This window comes from Littorina saxatilis, linkage group LG15 (genome assembly GCF_037325665.1).
Source record: "Littorina saxatilis isolate snail1 linkage group LG15, US_GU_Lsax_2.0, whole genome shotgun sequence".
Taxonomy (NCBI): domain Eukaryota; kingdom Metazoa; phylum Mollusca; class Gastropoda; order Littorinimorpha; family Littorinidae; genus Littorina; species Littorina saxatilis.
Genome location: NC_090259.1, coordinates 12,351,704 through 12,368,670, shown reverse-complemented (window position 1 = coordinate 12,368,670; position 16,967 = coordinate 12,351,704). Strand labels below are relative to the sequence as shown.

General features: G+C 40.3%; 1 protein-coding gene across 3 annotated transcripts in view; it reads right to left on the bottom strand.

Annotated features, from left to right (window-relative positions):
* Nucleotides 1-3,847: 3,847 nt before the first annotated feature.
* Nucleotides 3,848-16,967, bottom strand: part of LOC138948586 (uncharacterized) — a 118,238-nt gene continuing 105,118 nt past the window's right edge. Inside the window, exons 1-7 of one of the 3 annotated variants that reach the window (XM_070320146.1) lie at nt 13,336-13,783; nt 11,592-11,726; nt 10,882-10,992; nt 9,610-9,723; nt 8,945-9,034; nt 8,049-8,153; nt 3,851-5,855 (exon numbers count right to left, since the gene is read on the bottom strand). In XM_070320146.1, coding sequence (XP_070176247.1) covers nt 5,836-5,855; nt 8,049-8,153; nt 8,945-9,034; nt 9,610-9,723; nt 10,882-10,992; nt 11,592-11,726; nt 13,336-13,423 — 663 coding nt within the window. In that variant the 5' untranslated portion in view covers nt 13,424-13,783 and the 3' untranslated portion in view covers nt 3,851-5,835. Of the gene's footprint in view, nt 5,856-8,048; nt 8,154-8,944; nt 9,035-9,609; nt 9,724-10,881; nt 10,993-11,591; nt 11,727-13,335; nt 13,784-16,967 lie in introns of those variants that run through there. The other 2 variants (XM_070320144.1, XM_070320145.1) reach the window with 2 other exon arrangements.

Sequence of the window (16,967 nt, the reverse complement as noted above, 5' to 3'; positions counted from 1 at the left end):
TGGGGGAGCGAGCCAGTCTGAAGAGTACTCGGGTCCAGCGCGAGCGTTTTTTTATTATATCTTTTTGTGACATTTTAATAGGGCGGGGATATAGCTCAGTCGGTAGCGCGCTGGATTTGTATCCAGTTGGCCGCTGTCAGCGTGAGTTCGTCCCCACGTTCGGCGAGAGATTTATTTCTCAGTCAACTTTGTGTGCAGACTCTCCTCGGTGTCCGAACACCCCCGTGTGTACACGCAAGCACAAGACCAAGTGCGCACAAAAAGATCCTGTAATCCATGTCAGAGTTCGGTGGGTTATAGAAACACAAATATACCCAGCATGCTTTCCCCGAAAGCGGCGTATGGCTGCCTAAATGGCGGGGTAAAAACGGTCATACACGTAAAATTCCACTCGTGCAAAAAACACGTAGTGTACGTGGGAGTTTCAGCCCACGAACGCAGAAGAAGAAGAAGTGACATTTTAATCAGCTGCATTCAGGTTGCTTACGGACTTTCCTTGTTCGTTTCTTTACTTCAGATTTCATAGAACACAGTCAAGGCCAACAAGAGGCGACCAGAAGGTTTTGAAAATTTACCAATCTTGTGTGTGTGTGTGTGTGTGTGTGTGTGTGTGTGTGTGTGTGTGTGTGTGTGTTAGTGTACCAGTGTGTGTGTGCGTATGTATGTGTGTGTGTGTGTGTGTGTGTGTGTGTGTGTGTGTGTGTGTGTGTGAGTGTGTGTGTGTGTGTGTGTGTTGCTGTCTCTTAAGGTCGACACTCCCAAGCGCACTTTCACAAATGCACACTACACACACTCACTCATCATAACACACACACACGCACACACACACACACACACACACACACACGCACACACACACACACACTCATCATATAACACACACACACACACACACACACACACACACACGTCATAAGTGTCATTGTTCAAGATATATTTAATGAATATTCAATGTCTTAGCAGGAACGTAAATATGACAATATGGCATTACATTTCAAAGCAGTCAACGTTTTTTTTAGAAATACCAAGTTAAATTACCACATGTAAAAGATCTGACATAATTTTGTACTGTTCAAAATATTTGAATTACAATATTTTACACAGATCATTACAAAACGTTGATGAACAGGGTTTGTTTATCTTGCACTATAAAACGGACACAGAGCACAAAGGGTAGACCGCCCTGATATGGCCCTTCGTGGTCGGCTGGGCGTTAAGCAAACAAACAAACAAACAAACAAAGGGTACGAGATAGTTAAAGGCCCACTCTGCCTCCCGTAAACCATCGGTTTCTGGCCATAGACACTGCAAGGCTTTTACATACAGTTCAGACATCCTTTCGTTTGAACGCTTGCCGCTAGAGAACACCATAGGTGCCTTCGATAGAGAGCGAGTATTTTTCACAGAATTTGTTTTGTGTGGACGTTTAGGTGCGGATCGGGGCCTCGTTATGGCGCTAGACCTTACTCTTAAAATCTAAATAATAAATTGACAGTTTGTAAACTGTATCACATTTACTAAAATTTTAGAGTTGCACCAGTCAGCGAAATACCAAAACACGACAAAAACCAACAAATTTGCTGACAAAATATAAAACAAGTCGCGTAAGGCGAAATTACTACATTCAGTCAAGCTGTGGAACTCACAGAATGAAACTTAACGCACTGCATTTTTTCACAATGACCGAAATCCGCCGCTTGTGCAAAACGGAGTGAAACTGACGATCCTGTTTAGCGCGGTAGTGGTTTCGCTGAGCTGCATAACACGCTTTTCTGTGCCTCTCTTCGTTTTAACTTTCTGAGCGTGTTTTTAATCCAAACATATCATATCTATATGTTTTTGGAATCAGGAACTGACAAGGAATAAGATGAAATTGCTTTTAAATTGATTTCGGAAATTTAATTTTGATCATAATTTTTATATTTTTACTTTTCAGAGATTGTTTTGAATCCAAATATATTATATTTATATTTTTTGGGAATCAGGAAATGATTTAGAATAAGATGAACGTAAATTTGGATCGTTTTATATAAAAAACAAAATTATTACAATTTTCAGATTTTTAATGACCAAAGTCATTAATTAATATTTAAGTCACCAAGCTGTAATGCAGTACCGAAGTCCAGCCTTTGTCGAAGATTGCTATACAAAAAATTCAATCAATTTGATTAAAAAATGAGGGTGTGACAGTGCCGCCTCAACTTTTACAAAAGGCCGGATATGACGTCATCAAAGACATTTATCGAAAAATGAAAAAATATCTGGGGATATCATACCCAGGAACTCTAAAGTAACATTTCATAAAGATCGGTCCAGCAGTTTACTCTGAATCGCTCTACACACACACACAGACACACATACACCACGACCCTCGTCTCGATTCCCCCCTCTATGTTAAAACATTTAGTCAAAACTTGACTAAATGTAATGACTCCTTAATGCCACGTACATCAAACAGCAAGAAGTATGAAAAATGGAGGAGGAAACTGTGCACCAAAACAACAACCTGACCTCTCAGCTGCTAGGCTTTATGCATGCAGAGTGTCACTATGCACAGCGCGTGCCGCTGACCACTAGGCTGAAGTGCACAAACTGAAAGTGGGTTCCAACCAAACGGGAGAGAACAAACCGCGGGTTCTGATTCGTTGAAATCACAACACATCTCAGTTTCAACCAATCGAACACTGCGGGTGGCTCCCGTTTGGGTGGCAACTTGTTCGTGCACCTCACCACTGGTCACGGTTCTAGCGCACGCGCAGCCCAGCTGAGGAAAGGCCTTGTCCCACAATAAAACTGGTTTTCGCGCCGCTTTGCGTTGTAAAAACAACTTTTAAAGTGTCTTAGGGTTAACGCGAACACCATCACCCTCTCTTAGCGTACACGTACACGTATTATCATTAGATTAGCCCCTCTCATGGGCAAGGACTGGATGTAAAAAAACAACTATTTGCTTATGCCATTACCCTCGTTTATATAAAAAAATTGTCTTGTCTTGTCTTGTCTTGTCTTGTCTTGTCTTGTCTTGTCTTGTCTTGTCTTGTCTTGTCTTGTCCCCCAGCGTGCTTTATGTTTCTGTGCTACGTGTAGGGGATTTATAGGTTATATATGTCTGTCTGTTATGGTTTATTTCTGTGTGAGCGTTTGTCTGTTTGCCATTTACATCATAAATGCTTCCATAAAATAAGAGAATATATTTTGCGTGGGGATACCTACATATAACATATATCAATACGTGCATTTTATTCATATCATGAATCATAACTTTACTAATCGTTCAGCGGTTAAGAATGAAGGATCGATGAAATATGATGTTCTTGGCAAATGAAACAAGTCGCGTAAGGCGAAATTACTACATTTAGTCAAGCTGTGGAACTCACAGAATGAAACTGAACGCAATGCAACGCAGCAAGACCGTATACTCGTAGCATCGTCAGTCCACCGCTCATGGCAAAGGCAGTGAAATTGACAAGAAGAGCGGGGTAGTAGTTGCGCTGAGAAAGATAGCACGCTTTTCTGTACCTCTCTTCGTTTTAAGTTTCTGAGCGTGTTTTCAATCCAAACATATCATATCTATATGTTTTTAGAATCAGGAACCGACAAGAAATAAGATGAAAGTGTTTTTAAATTGATTTCGAAAATTTAATTTTGATCATAATTTTTTATATTTCTAATTTTCAGAGCTTGTTTTTAATCCAAATATAACATATTTATATGTTTTTGGAATGAAAAAATGATGGAGAATAATATAAACGTAAATTTGGATCGTTTCATAAATTTTTTGGTTTTTTTTACAATTTTCAGATTTTTAATGACCAAAGTCATTAATTAATTTTTAGGCCACCAAGCTGAAATGCAGTACCGAAGTCCGGCCTTTGTGGAAGATTGCTTGGCCAAAATTTCAATCAATTTGATTGAAAAATGAGGGTGTGACAGTGCCGCCTCAACTTTTACAAAAAGCCGGATATGACGTCAGCAAAGACATTTATCGAAAAAAAGAAAAAAACATCTGGGGATATCATACCCAGGAACTCTCATGTAAAATTTCATAAAGATCGGTCCAGTAGTTTAGTCTGAATCGCTCTACACACACACACACACAGACAGACACACATACACCACGACCCTCGTCTCGATTCCCCTCTCTATGTTAAAACATGTAGTCAAAACTTGACTAAATGTAAAAACGAATCTGCCAATACGACACGTGTAGAATAAAGTAAAAGGCACGCCCGTATGCCTACATATAAGTGTATGATTGAAAGCAGTCTAAGTAATAGAAAATAGTAAGTAAACATACCCCATATAAACGAACGCAATGGTCTAACATGCAGGGTCTTTAAAATGCAAACATCTTTAGCTATTACACAGAAATAAAACCGAACAGAGTTTTTACATTTGTACAGATAACAGGCAGATATACGAACCAACAATGTAAATAAAAAACAAGAGGCGAAGCCTTCAAGGCTCACGTAAGAAATCGACAAACAGTAACACAAACTCAATCACTCCGTCACACACACACACACACACACACACACACACACACACACACACACACACACACACACACACACACAGTAAGCATAGGTGACACTGTGCAAGAAAGCGAGACACTAGATCTAGATCTGTCTGTCTGCATGTGTAGCCTACTTACAGGGAGGGACACGACTGCCAACTAGTCTCGGCCCGCTCAAATAACAATGACCGAGACTTTCAGTAATACCTTCGCGTGACGTCTAACCCTCTTACGCCATAATGTGACGTCTTCAAATGTTAAAGTTTCTATCACACACACACACACACACACACACACACACACACACACACACACACACACACACACACGCACAGACAGACAGAGTTTACCATCGCAAAGGCTACACTTACGTGAGCCAATGAGAGAAAAAAAATCACTATGATAACGCAACCTTACGGGTTCATTCCTTGTTGTGTTAACGATTATATTGAATAATCACAGCTCGGATAAGACTTTTCAGTCAATAAGAGCATCCTTCCACTAAAACACTTGCAAAACATTTCAACAGCCTGCAATGCATCGTCTTGTGCAGAGTGGTAATATTTAATTGATTAATCCAAACGACCTCTGTAACGTGCACACATATCAAAGAATAACTGAAGAATTAAAATGTAAAAGGTAGCAAAATACGAAAAGTTCCGAACATAGCCTAGGCATGCTTAATCTCCTGCGTGGTATTTCTATGTTAAACGAGCAAACGGTACATAGCACAAAAAGCTTTTTTTCTTCTCGTTCGCTCACACAAACAGCTGAGATGCGCAGCAGTACAGCCATGCTTAGTTTACATTTCATGTAAAATACAATTTTAAAAAGTCAAATAATATTACACAGAATCATACAACGCAACTTTTTTCAAGGGTACAAACAGAATTATTTCTGCAAAACAGCATATTTGGGCAGCTCAAGCATGTGTACATTATTTTGTACTGGAAGTACACGACGAATATATGCGCGTTATTTCCTCCTCTACCCTACATCATGCGAGCAGATATTCTCAACGTTTTCACTATTACAAGGGACACCAACGAAACTCTTTTCACACAAAAACTAGCATCTTTGAATTTTTCAAGCTAAGGTTTTTTTCAACATCCAAAAACGTATCACAAACAATTTTTTGTCAAAATTCAGAATGTTGGATTTGAATTAACGTTCATCCTCCTTAAAGTTAGCACAGCCTTGCATTCAGAAGACACGCCAGAACATCATCCACCACAGCTGTGAGTGACTGTTGAAACGAGACTTAATTGTCTCCACCAGAAGGTCATCACTTTTTCTTGTGCTGCTCAGCGAGGCCTTCATTACACATTCATGTACAAATCTGAAACATAGCACGGAAACGCCAGAATAGAGTTAAAAGATGTTTGATTCCGACCACATTCTCATGAAAGTTAATCTATGACACCTGACTTATAGGCTACTAAACATCAACAGTAAATTATTTGAATTGTGTTTACTTGTTTGTTTGCTTAACGCCCAGCCGACCACGAAGGGCCATATCAGGGCGGTGCTGCTTTGACATATAACGTGCGCCACACACAAGACAGAAGTCGCAGCACAGGCTTCATGTCTCACCCAGTCACATTATTCTGACACCGGACCAACCAGTCCTAGCACTAACCCCATAATGCCAGACGCCAGGCGGAGCAGCCACTAGATTGCCAATTTTAAAGTCTTAGGTACGACCCGGCCGGGGTTCGAACCCACGACCTCCCGATCACGGGGCGGACGCCTTACCACTAGGCCACCGTGCCGGTAATTTTGTTTAGACTGAGACAGTTTATGAGAGTGGTTTGTTAACTATTTGTGTTGGAATAAAAAAAATAAAAATTGTAGTGAAATGAAACCTATCTTAAAGGCAGGGTCATTTTCTTGAAAACGGTTGGAGTCACTATCTAAGATCTGGCGAGCCTGTTCTGTTAGATAAGAGCATCTCTCCACTTGGACGCATACCAATAATTAACACCCTGACTGCTTGATCCACGTTGAGTTGGATAGTTTTTCATGAATTAATATTTTACAAACTCACCAGTGGCTTTTTCTAAATTAATCCATAAACAAATCCCACTGTGCACAGAGAGAACGAAGGCTGGTTATTTGTGGTATGTGACCAAGTGGAGGGATCGTCTTATCCTATATACAAAACAAGTCGCGTAAGGCGAAATAACAACATTTAGTCAAGCTGTCGAACTCACAGAATGAAACTGAACGCACTGCTTTTTTCACCAAGACCACATACTCGTAGTTTCGTCAGTCCACCGCTCGTGGCAAAGGCAGTGAAATCGACAAGCCATGCAGAATAGTGTAATATATCAAGATATTGGCGTAATATATCAAGATCAAGTGTGGTAGCGGTCGCACTGAGCAGGACAACACGCTTTTCTGTATGTCTATTCTTTTTAGCTTACTGAGTTTGTTTTAATCCAAACATATCATATCTATATGTTTTTTTAATCAGGGACCGACAAGGAATAAGATGAAATTGTTTTTAAATCGATTTCGGAAAATTAATTTTAATAATAATTGTCATATTTTTAATTTTCAGAGCTTGTTTGTAATCCAAATATAACATATGTATATGTTGTTGGAATCAGAAAATGACGACAAATAAGATGAAATTGTTTTTGGATCGTTTAATAAAAAAATAATTGTAATTACAAGTTTCCGATTTTTAATGACCAAACTCATTCATTAGTTTATAAGCCACCAAGCTGAAATGCAATACCAAAGTCCGGCCTTCGTCGAAGATTGCTTTGCCAAAATGTCAATCAATTTGATTGAAAAATGAGGGTGTGACAGTGCTGCCTCAACTTTTAAAAAAAGCCGGATATGACGTCATCAAAGGTATGTATCGAAAATATGAAAAAAAACTTCCGGGGATATCATTCCCAGGAAATGTCATGTCAAATTTCATAAAGATCGGTCCAGTAGTTTAGTCAGAATCGCTCTACACACACACACACACACGCACAGACAGACAGACAGACAGACACACACACATACACCACGACCATCGTCTCGATTCCCCCTCTATGTTAACACTTTTAGTCAAAACTTGACAAAATGTGACCCTCCACCACGAAATGAGTCGCATGTCACCTCGCGCGGTTCTGCGCTAGGCTTAATACAAGTCCGGGGAGTGTGTGGTAACAGTGTGAGGGTCACCTTAGTCACAGGCTTATAACTCAAACAGTTTTTGCTCTTTTCTAAAAACGGGGTTTCACCACTGGATAGAGCATAAAGAACTCTTTAGGAAAATGTAAAAATATGAAAATCATGCAAAGGTGACATGCGACTCATTTCGTGGTGGAGGGTCACAAATGTAAAAAGCATGGCCAAATCTAAGATGCTGAGCCGAAATGTGCACACGGGAAGGGGTGTGCCTTTAATGTTGAAACCCTTGTCACGTTCATTATTCAAAATCATTCTGAATAAGAATGAACCTACACTTCACAAAGGCCGAAACTAGTTAAGCGAACGTTCAATTTTAACCTCTCTTCTTCAGATCTAGTACCTTCTTTTGGATACTTTGCACGCTCGCTGGAGGCTGGTTGAGGCAGCATCCCGTATTCGTTCACGCCTGCATCTGCTTGTGTTCTGCACAGACCTTCATAATCACCTGCAACGTAAAACGCGTCTTAAATACGACAGCGATGTATGATCTATTGCAATACATTTGTTTAATTCAAAGGTCACTTTTGTTGTAACGGAATACAGAAAATGTCTGCATTTGTATAACTGCTGTACTTGAAGTCGAAGTTAAAGTAAAGACTGTCAACAACAAAAAGAAAACAAGAGGCGAAGCCATCAAGGCTCACGTAAGAAATAGACAAACAGTAACACAAACTCAATCACTCCGTCACGCATACACACCCACACACACAGTAAGCTTAGGTGACACTGTGCAAGAAAGAGAGACACTAGATCTAGATCTGTCTGTCTGCATGTAGCCTACTTACAGGGACACGACTGCCAAATAGTCTCGGCCCGCTCAAAATAACAATGACCGAGACCACACACACCACGCGAGAGAGAAAGACTACAGGGAGGCATGCCGTCATGATGCATTAATTGACGTCAAACACTTTTGACCGTGACGTAATCTTATGCGAGCTTTATCCATAGTCTTGGATAACCACTCACACATAGACTCGGAAATGTTAAAGTTTCTACCACAGACATACACACGCACACACACACACACACACACACACACACGCACAAACGCACAGACAGACAAAGTTACGATCGCATAGGCTACACTTCGTGAGCCAACAAGTCGGTATGCCCCTCTTATGTTTGTTCTAGTTGAAGCAAGGGCATTCACAATGTTTGCCAAGTAAAAAGACAACGGTATTCACTCTTTGACAACCCATACACATCCGACGAGGCTATCTGCATGTACAGTACCTTCGCAAGGGAACAGAGGTTCCTGGACAGCGGGTTGAGATGGCAACACATCCTCCTGGGTAGACTTACTGTTTTGAGCCGCACCACCCCCTGTAATTGCATTACATTTACTTCAAGTAAAGAAGTAGGATTGACATAAATCCAAAAACATTGGGTATATATATTTGTGAATGTAACGTCTTTTTTGTCAATAAACACGTTCCAACAACATACCTTTCTTGTTTTATTATTTAGGATTGACATAACTTTAATACTTTTTTTTTAAAGCGACCCAGAATTGGCATAATGGAGTAAATGAAAGGAAAGGAACATCTCTCGTTTTATTTCTGCTTTGACTACATCAATATCTGAGGCTTGTTGTTGCTGTTTTGATACATCTTTGGATGTAAATGTCTTGAGCATGGAAAAAGAGTAAAAATAATAACAACTGTTTAAACCACTTAGGGTCTTTATCAACATTCTCATACAGTAACCAGCAACTTCAATGGAACAGCGCCTGGAGCCAATTGATGGGACCCGCGCTAAAGAAAATGTATTATTATTTTCACAGTGAGGAGCAGCACGCAGAGGATTGGATTAGGGGGGGGGAGGGAGGTCAGACATAGAAGAAAAATAGAACCTTGAAAGAACCTTAAGAGTGTGAAGCAATTACAAATAATAATTACTGTTGTCGCGGAGTCTCCTTTGTCCTTCAGCTTTTGGGTTAGGCAGGTCAGAAGGGGTTGGTTTGCAGCAAACACCATCAGCCTGTTCGTCCCTTATTTCAACCACCGCGTTCTCTGGAATGTGAATCACACGTCCATAACATATACTTTAATTTGTTTAAAGGCACAGTCCTTCCCTTCAAAAAACCCGTTCTACTCACTACTTCAGATCTTCCCAGGCCCTCACTTGGGATAAGAACACCCCTCCACTAGGACACGTACCGATTCCAAACGGCGTAGCTGTGTTTTGTGCAGCATTAGCATTTTTGATGAATTAATTTCGTAGCTGGGCAAATCGTGAACATAACTGATAAAACGAATTCTTTCTATTACGATATCTCTCTCTTCCTTGGAAGCAGCCAAGCTGTTCATTTTTGGTACCTGTCCCAGAAGCGGGATTTTCTTACCCCATGAACAAATCATGGACTGATCTGCGATGGACCCCCCCGCGGGTTAGGGGGAAGAATTTACCCGATGCTCTCCAGCATGTCGTAAGAGGCGACTAACGGATTCTGTTTCTACTTTTACCCTTGTTAAGTGTTTCTTGTATAGAATATAGTCAATTTTTGTAAAGATTTTATTCAAGCAGTATTTAAGAAATGTTGGGTCCTTTGTGCTGGAAACTTGCATTCTCCCAGTAAGGTAATATATTGTACTACGTTGCAAGCCCCTGGAGCAAATTTTTGATTAGTGCTTTTGTGAACAAGAAACAATTGACAAGTGGCTCTATCCCATTTTCCCCCTTCCCCCGTCGCGATATAACCTTCGTGGTTGAAAACGACGTTCGTTAAACACCAAATAAAGAAATCTGCGATGGAGACTCCAACCCCTGCAAGGGTCTTAAAAGATGCATTCATCAAACGCAAACCATTTTGTAAATCATCATATAACCGTCAACGTTATTCACTAGGATAGCAGCAACCTTTCACTCAAACACGCATACCAAACAGCCTGGCCAATTTAATAGCAGAATAAGAGATTTTTGCCAAATAGAACTTTGAGGCTGAAACCCATACCAATCTCCGGGTTTTATTATGTTGGCCAAGGAGAGTGTACTTTTTACCCCATGTAAAACCCTAGACAGGTTTGTGGTGATTAATTGAAAATGAGTGCATTATCCCAACGATGTGTATTGCGCGTCTTTAAAGGGTAATCCCAAACCGCATCTTGCACTTTCCTCAATTGTACTCGCTCTACAATTTCGTCGTTTCAAATACAGTTTACTGTGATTACCATAGGGATCTTCTTCTTGCTCTGTCTCTCGTGCGGTGTCTGCCAAGTAGACATTGGAAATTGGTCTAGCGTGGATTTCACTGAGCGCCAAATGTTCAGCCTCTTTGCGACCTGACAAGTGAGGAAAAGCATAAACATTCAGAACAAAAGAGAAATTCACCCATGAAAACGATATTACAGATTTCATCATAGCCTTTATTATTTTAGGATTTGTTTTAACATGACCAGATAAACACAATTAACACGGCACCCGCAGTGGTCACCACAGTTATTGATCACCCCATAAAGAAGAAGAAAATAAATGTACTTTTGAGAACATTTTGATTTCTGAATGCTATGGTGATGTATGAGGAATCGAACAGATATTCCCCGAGGCTTTTTTTTCACCCGACTGAAAAACCGTGAACAAGAAATTCTTCTTCGTCTTCAGTTGTTCTCTCATAATCGCTATCTAATGACACCAATTATTAAACAGACCGTTGTCTCTTGGTGTTCTGAGAATTAAGGTTGTCAGCCTCTAAGAAATGGAAAAAATATAAATTGGCAATGTTCCAAAATCATACATAATACACGAATGGTAAGTTCAGAGAATGTTTAAGTGACAAAATTAAATATTTACCATATGCATCGCATTCCTTAACTATGAACTGTTACATCTTTCAGCGCAACATTGGCCATTCAAAGACAGATCAGTGTTAATGTAAGCTCACCTTTTCGTTTTACAAACAGCACAACGATGATGATCAGAGCGACAGTTACGACAAAGGCAAAACCTCCCAGTGTTCCTCCGATAATGACTTCATTGTTGCTGACGTCACTAGCTGAGCTTTCGACGGGGTCCGGACCTAAATCAGGGAGGTATTACCTTGTATATATTCATAAGGAGAAGAGAATCCAAAAGTATGCAAATGTTGGACAAAAACTTCTTCTTCTGTTTCTTTTGTGTTTGTGGGCTGCAAACGCGCACACAAAGTCGTTATTGCACTAGTGACCTCGTTGGCTCACGTAAGTGTAGCCTATGCGATCGTAACTTTGTCTGTCTGTGCGTGCGTGTGTGTGTGTGTGTGTGTGTGTGTGTGTTTGTGCGTGTGTATGTCTGTGGTAGAAACTCTAACATTTGAAGACGTCACATTACATTGACGTCACATTATGACGTAAGAGGGTTAGACGTCACGCGAAGGAAGTACTGAAAGTCTCGGTCATTATTATTTTGAGCGGGCCGAGACTCTGTTGGCAGTCGTGTCCCTGTAAGTAGGCTACATGCAGACAGACAGATCTAGATCTAGTGTCTCGCTTTCTTGCACAGTTTCACCTATGCTCTTTCTGTCTGTGTGTGTGTGTGTGTGTGTGTGTGTGTGTGTGTGTGTGTGTGTGTGTGTGTGTGTGTGTGTGTGTGTGTGTGTGTGTGTGTGTGTGTGTGTGTGTGTGTGTGTGTGTATGTGTGACGGAGTGATTGAGTTTGTGTTACTGTTTGTCGATTTCTTACGTGAGCCTTGATGGCTTCGCCTCTTGTTTTGTGTTTGTGGGCTGCAAACGCGCACACAAAGTCGTTATTGCACTAGTGACCTCTTTTTGTGTTTGACCGTTTATCGTCAGCAAGAAATGAGCACTCCATTCCAACTGTTCATTGACAACGCCGATTTAAACAGAAAATCCGAAACGGAAATACTGCTGACATTGCAAAATAGAGAATCAAAAAGCAAGAAACAATAACAATAATAACAATAGCAACACTTTATTGTCCGTTAAAATGAAACCATTGAAATGAAAAAAAAATTGACACGTTAAACCTGCCTGTTAACGATTATAACATACACATTGCACAAGAATGATTAGGACATTTAAAAAGACAGAAGCACATAAAACACATGTTATCACATTAACAAGCGCATTTATTGCAACTGACCCTAACTCCGTGTTCTGTCAAAGGTAAGTTTGTGGAACGTTTAATTATTGAAGTATCAAAACACTCACAAGTACATCGACCGAATAGTTTTGCAGTGGACGTACAGACACATAGTAACGAGACAACGAAAGGGAAATCGGTAGGCGCTGACGTCGATCTCTATATCTTTTGAAAGAAAAACAGAATCTCAAAGTGTAAACATGTTGGTCCAAAATTGTTCTTCTCGATCGATTTCTTCTGCGTATATTTATTTGTTCAGTAAATCTCTAAATCATATCTTTTCTTGCCATCTTGATATGGACATCGAATGCAAGGCCTACTGTTTTTGTTTCCTTTCATTTTTTTAGTTATTGTTCATGTAACATAACTGATGTCGTCTCGACACTGACATTGTGCACAAATAGCTGGTTCTCAGCACTTGAGCGATGCTGTTGACTGTTTTATACGTCCACATTGAATTGGTCCCTATTTAATCCGACTTTATCAATTGTTACCATTTTCTGACATAATCGTCAACAAGAAGAATCAAAACTTTTGTCAACACTTACCTGAGGAATACGAGGCATTAAAACCATGAGCTACATTGCTGTTGTCAGTGTGAAATCGAACCAGCATTTCATGTTGTGTTGTTCGCATATCGTCGCTCGGTGCCTCTGTTCCACAATGGCGACCCAACAAAGGTGCTCTCCTCGAGCTTCCATCATAAATCTGCGATGAGTTTGACACTTTGTAATAGACTTGGTTTCAAGCAACAGGAAGAAGGGGCAATTCTCCATCGATCGAGGAGCCTTATTTGTTAGCAACAGCGGCACTGATATTATACCCCAAGCCAACATTTAGATAGGCTTTATCGATTGATTTTTAAATGATTATTTTATTTATTTTACATGACATGAATATAAAATTAATAAATTGTTGTTGTTATTTTAAAATTGTAAAATAAGACATCTCCGTTCGTAAGCCCTAATATCTCACAAGAAAAGCTAATTTCCTCCCCCCCCCCCCCCCCCCTCCAAAAAAAAAAAAAGAAAGAAAGTAAGAAGAAAAAAACAAAAACATTGAGAATGGTGAGATGGGATCGTCTTATGCCGTGGTTTGCAGTCAAATGGCCAGTCCGGTTTGCGGGACAAAGAGTGCTATCTTCTGCAGTTTAGTTCAAGAACCGGGTGGAGAGAGTTAATCCATGCATTTCATGAATAAGTACAACGAGCCAAAATATCTAATATTTCTCAAAGTTGGAGTTTCCATACCACTATCATGCACTTTAAGTGCTTAAATTTAAAAAAATCACAATTCGAAAGCAATGACTTGATTGCCATAGTACAGGTAAAGAAACAAAGTCCCTGAACAAAAGAGGGCTGTTCGAGATCAGGAGTGCTGCTAATTGGTTAGGCTGAGACCAACAAGCAGAAACTAAAGAAACAAATAAAAAATAAAATAATTAACAAACAAAACGCGGAAAAACAAAAAGCAACCAGAAGAAAACAACAAGTCGCGTTAGGCGAAAATACAATATTTAGTCAAGTAGCTGCCATTTTTCAGCAAGACCGTATACTCGTAGCATCGTCAGTCCACCGCTCATGGCAAAGGCAGTGAAATTGACAAGAAGAGCGGGGTAGTAGTTGCGCTAAGAAGGATAGCACGCTTTTCTGTACCTCTCTTTGTTTTAACTTTCTGAGCGTGTTTTTAATCCAAACATATCATATCTATATGTTTTTGGAATCAGGAACCGACAAGGAATAAGATGAAAGTGTTTTTAAATTGATTTGGAAAATTTAATTTTGATAATAATCTTTATATATTTAATTTTCAGAGCTTGTTTTTAATCCGAATATAACATATTTATATGTTTTTGGAATCAGCAAATGATGGAGAATAAGATAAACGTAAATTTGGATCGTTTTATAAATTTTTATTTTTTTTTACAATTTTCCGATTTCTAATGACCAAAGTCATTAATTAATTTTTAAGCCACCAAGCTGAAATGCAATACCGAACCCCGGGCTTCGTCGAAGAATACTTGACCAAAATTTGAACCAATTTGGTTGAAAAATGAGGGCGTGACAGTGCCGCCTCAAATTTCACGAAAAGCCGGATATGACGTCATCAAAGACATTTATCAAAAAAATGAAAAAAACGTTCGGGGATTTCATACCCAGGAACTCTCATGTCAAATTTCATAAAGATCGGTTCAGTAGTTTAGTCTGAATCGCTCTACACACACACACACACGCACGCACACACACACGCACGCACATACACCACGACCCTCGTTTCGATTCCCCCTCGATGTTAAAATATTTAGTCAAAACTTGACTAAATATAAAAAGAAAAGAATTAAGACAATAACACTGCACAGTACCTCCACAAAGTCATGGCAACCAGAGACAGAACTGCCAGCCTCCAGGCTGAAATGGGCAAACGTGAGGGCAATGCGGTATCCACGAGGCACAGAGATGAGGAAGTCACAGTCCTGGTTGTTGCTGTATGTGGAGGGAAAACCAGGACTGTGGAAACTGCCCGTCAGGGTCGTGAAGACTCTGTTACAGTCTGAAAAAAGTAAATCAATCCTTTCCATAAAAACGCTTCGGCTCAACACCTAAGACCTGTCGCGTGTTTCTTTCAGGCGAGATATTCTTGCGGCTAGCCGCTCGTGGAGCTAGGAGGCGAGAGTGTGTATGAAACGGTTTGATGGCTATCTACACAAGAATCAAACATCATTGGTTGATACCGAAAAGGTCGTCTGCACTGGTTGGTAAACAGACATGGACAGCCAATCGGATTGGTAGCAGTGCGGCCACCATGTTTTCTCGCCAAGCGAGCAAGCCCAAAGCTACTTAGCGTTCGAGGCGAGAATCCTAGCGTGCCTCGCGGCGAGAGTTGCCCAAGAAACGGTACTTCCTCGCCCCACTCGCGAAACTCACCAATTCTCGCCTATAACAAACAGGGGCCTGGACATGCTTGTACACGGAATTACAAGACCATAAGCCTCCACTTGGATACAAACCAAAAATGAACAGCCGTAATGCTTTCTGTGCATAACTGGATATTCTTTTAGATTAATTGATCGCATAAAAGCCACTGACCTCAGTCTGCAAAATTAATTAATTAAAACTGTCAAACTCTGCACATAAAGCATAATTGTTGGTATGAGCCTAAGTGGAGGAATGGTTTTATTGGAACCAAAAGCTTGTGCAGATCTGAGATAATGGTAAGGACAGTTTCTATGTGAAGGGCCGTGCTTTTAAGGCAGTTGCAGTCCACATGCAATGAAAGAGGCCTGAAAACAACACTGGACATATCCTTCACACGAACATCGTTAGGGAGAAAGTCCATCTGTGAGCTCTTTCACGCCGGATAAATAGCAACAGCGTGTTTTGCAGTCATATCACAAAAGCTGGTTCTCAGCACTTGAGCGATGCTGTCGACTGTTTTATACGTCCACATTGAATTTGTCCCTATCTAATCCGACTTTATCAATTGTTACCATTTTCTGACACAATCGTCAACAAGAAGAAGCAAAACTTTTGTCAACACTTACCTGTGGAATACAAGGCATTAAAACCATGAGCTACATTGCTGTTGTCAGTGTGAAATCGAACCAGCATTTCATGTTGTGTTGTTCGCATATCGTCGCTCGGTGCCTCTGTTCCACAATGGCGAACCAACAAAGGTGCTCTCCTCGAGCTTCCATCATAAATCTGCGATGAGTTTGACACTTTGTAATAGACTTGGTTTTAAGCAACAGGAAGAAGGGACAATTCTCCATCGATCGAGGAGCCTTATTTGTTTGCAACAGCGGCACTGATATCATACCCCAACCCAACATTTATATAGGCTTTATTGATTGATTGAATGATTATTTTATTTATTTTACATGACATGAATATAAAATTAATAAATTGTTGTTGTTATTTTAAAATTGTAAAATAAGACATCTCCGTTTGTAAGCCCTAATATCTTACAAGAAAAGCTAATTTCCTCCCCCCCCCCCCCCCCCCCCCTCCAAAAAAAAAAAAGAAAAAAGAAAGAAAGAAGAAAGAAAAAACACACATTGAGAATGGTGAGATGGGATCGTCTTATGCCGTGGTTTGCAGTCAAATGGCCAGTCCGGTTTGCGGGACAAAGAGTGCTATCTTCTGCAGTTTAGTTCAAGAACCGGGTGGAGAGAGTTAATCCA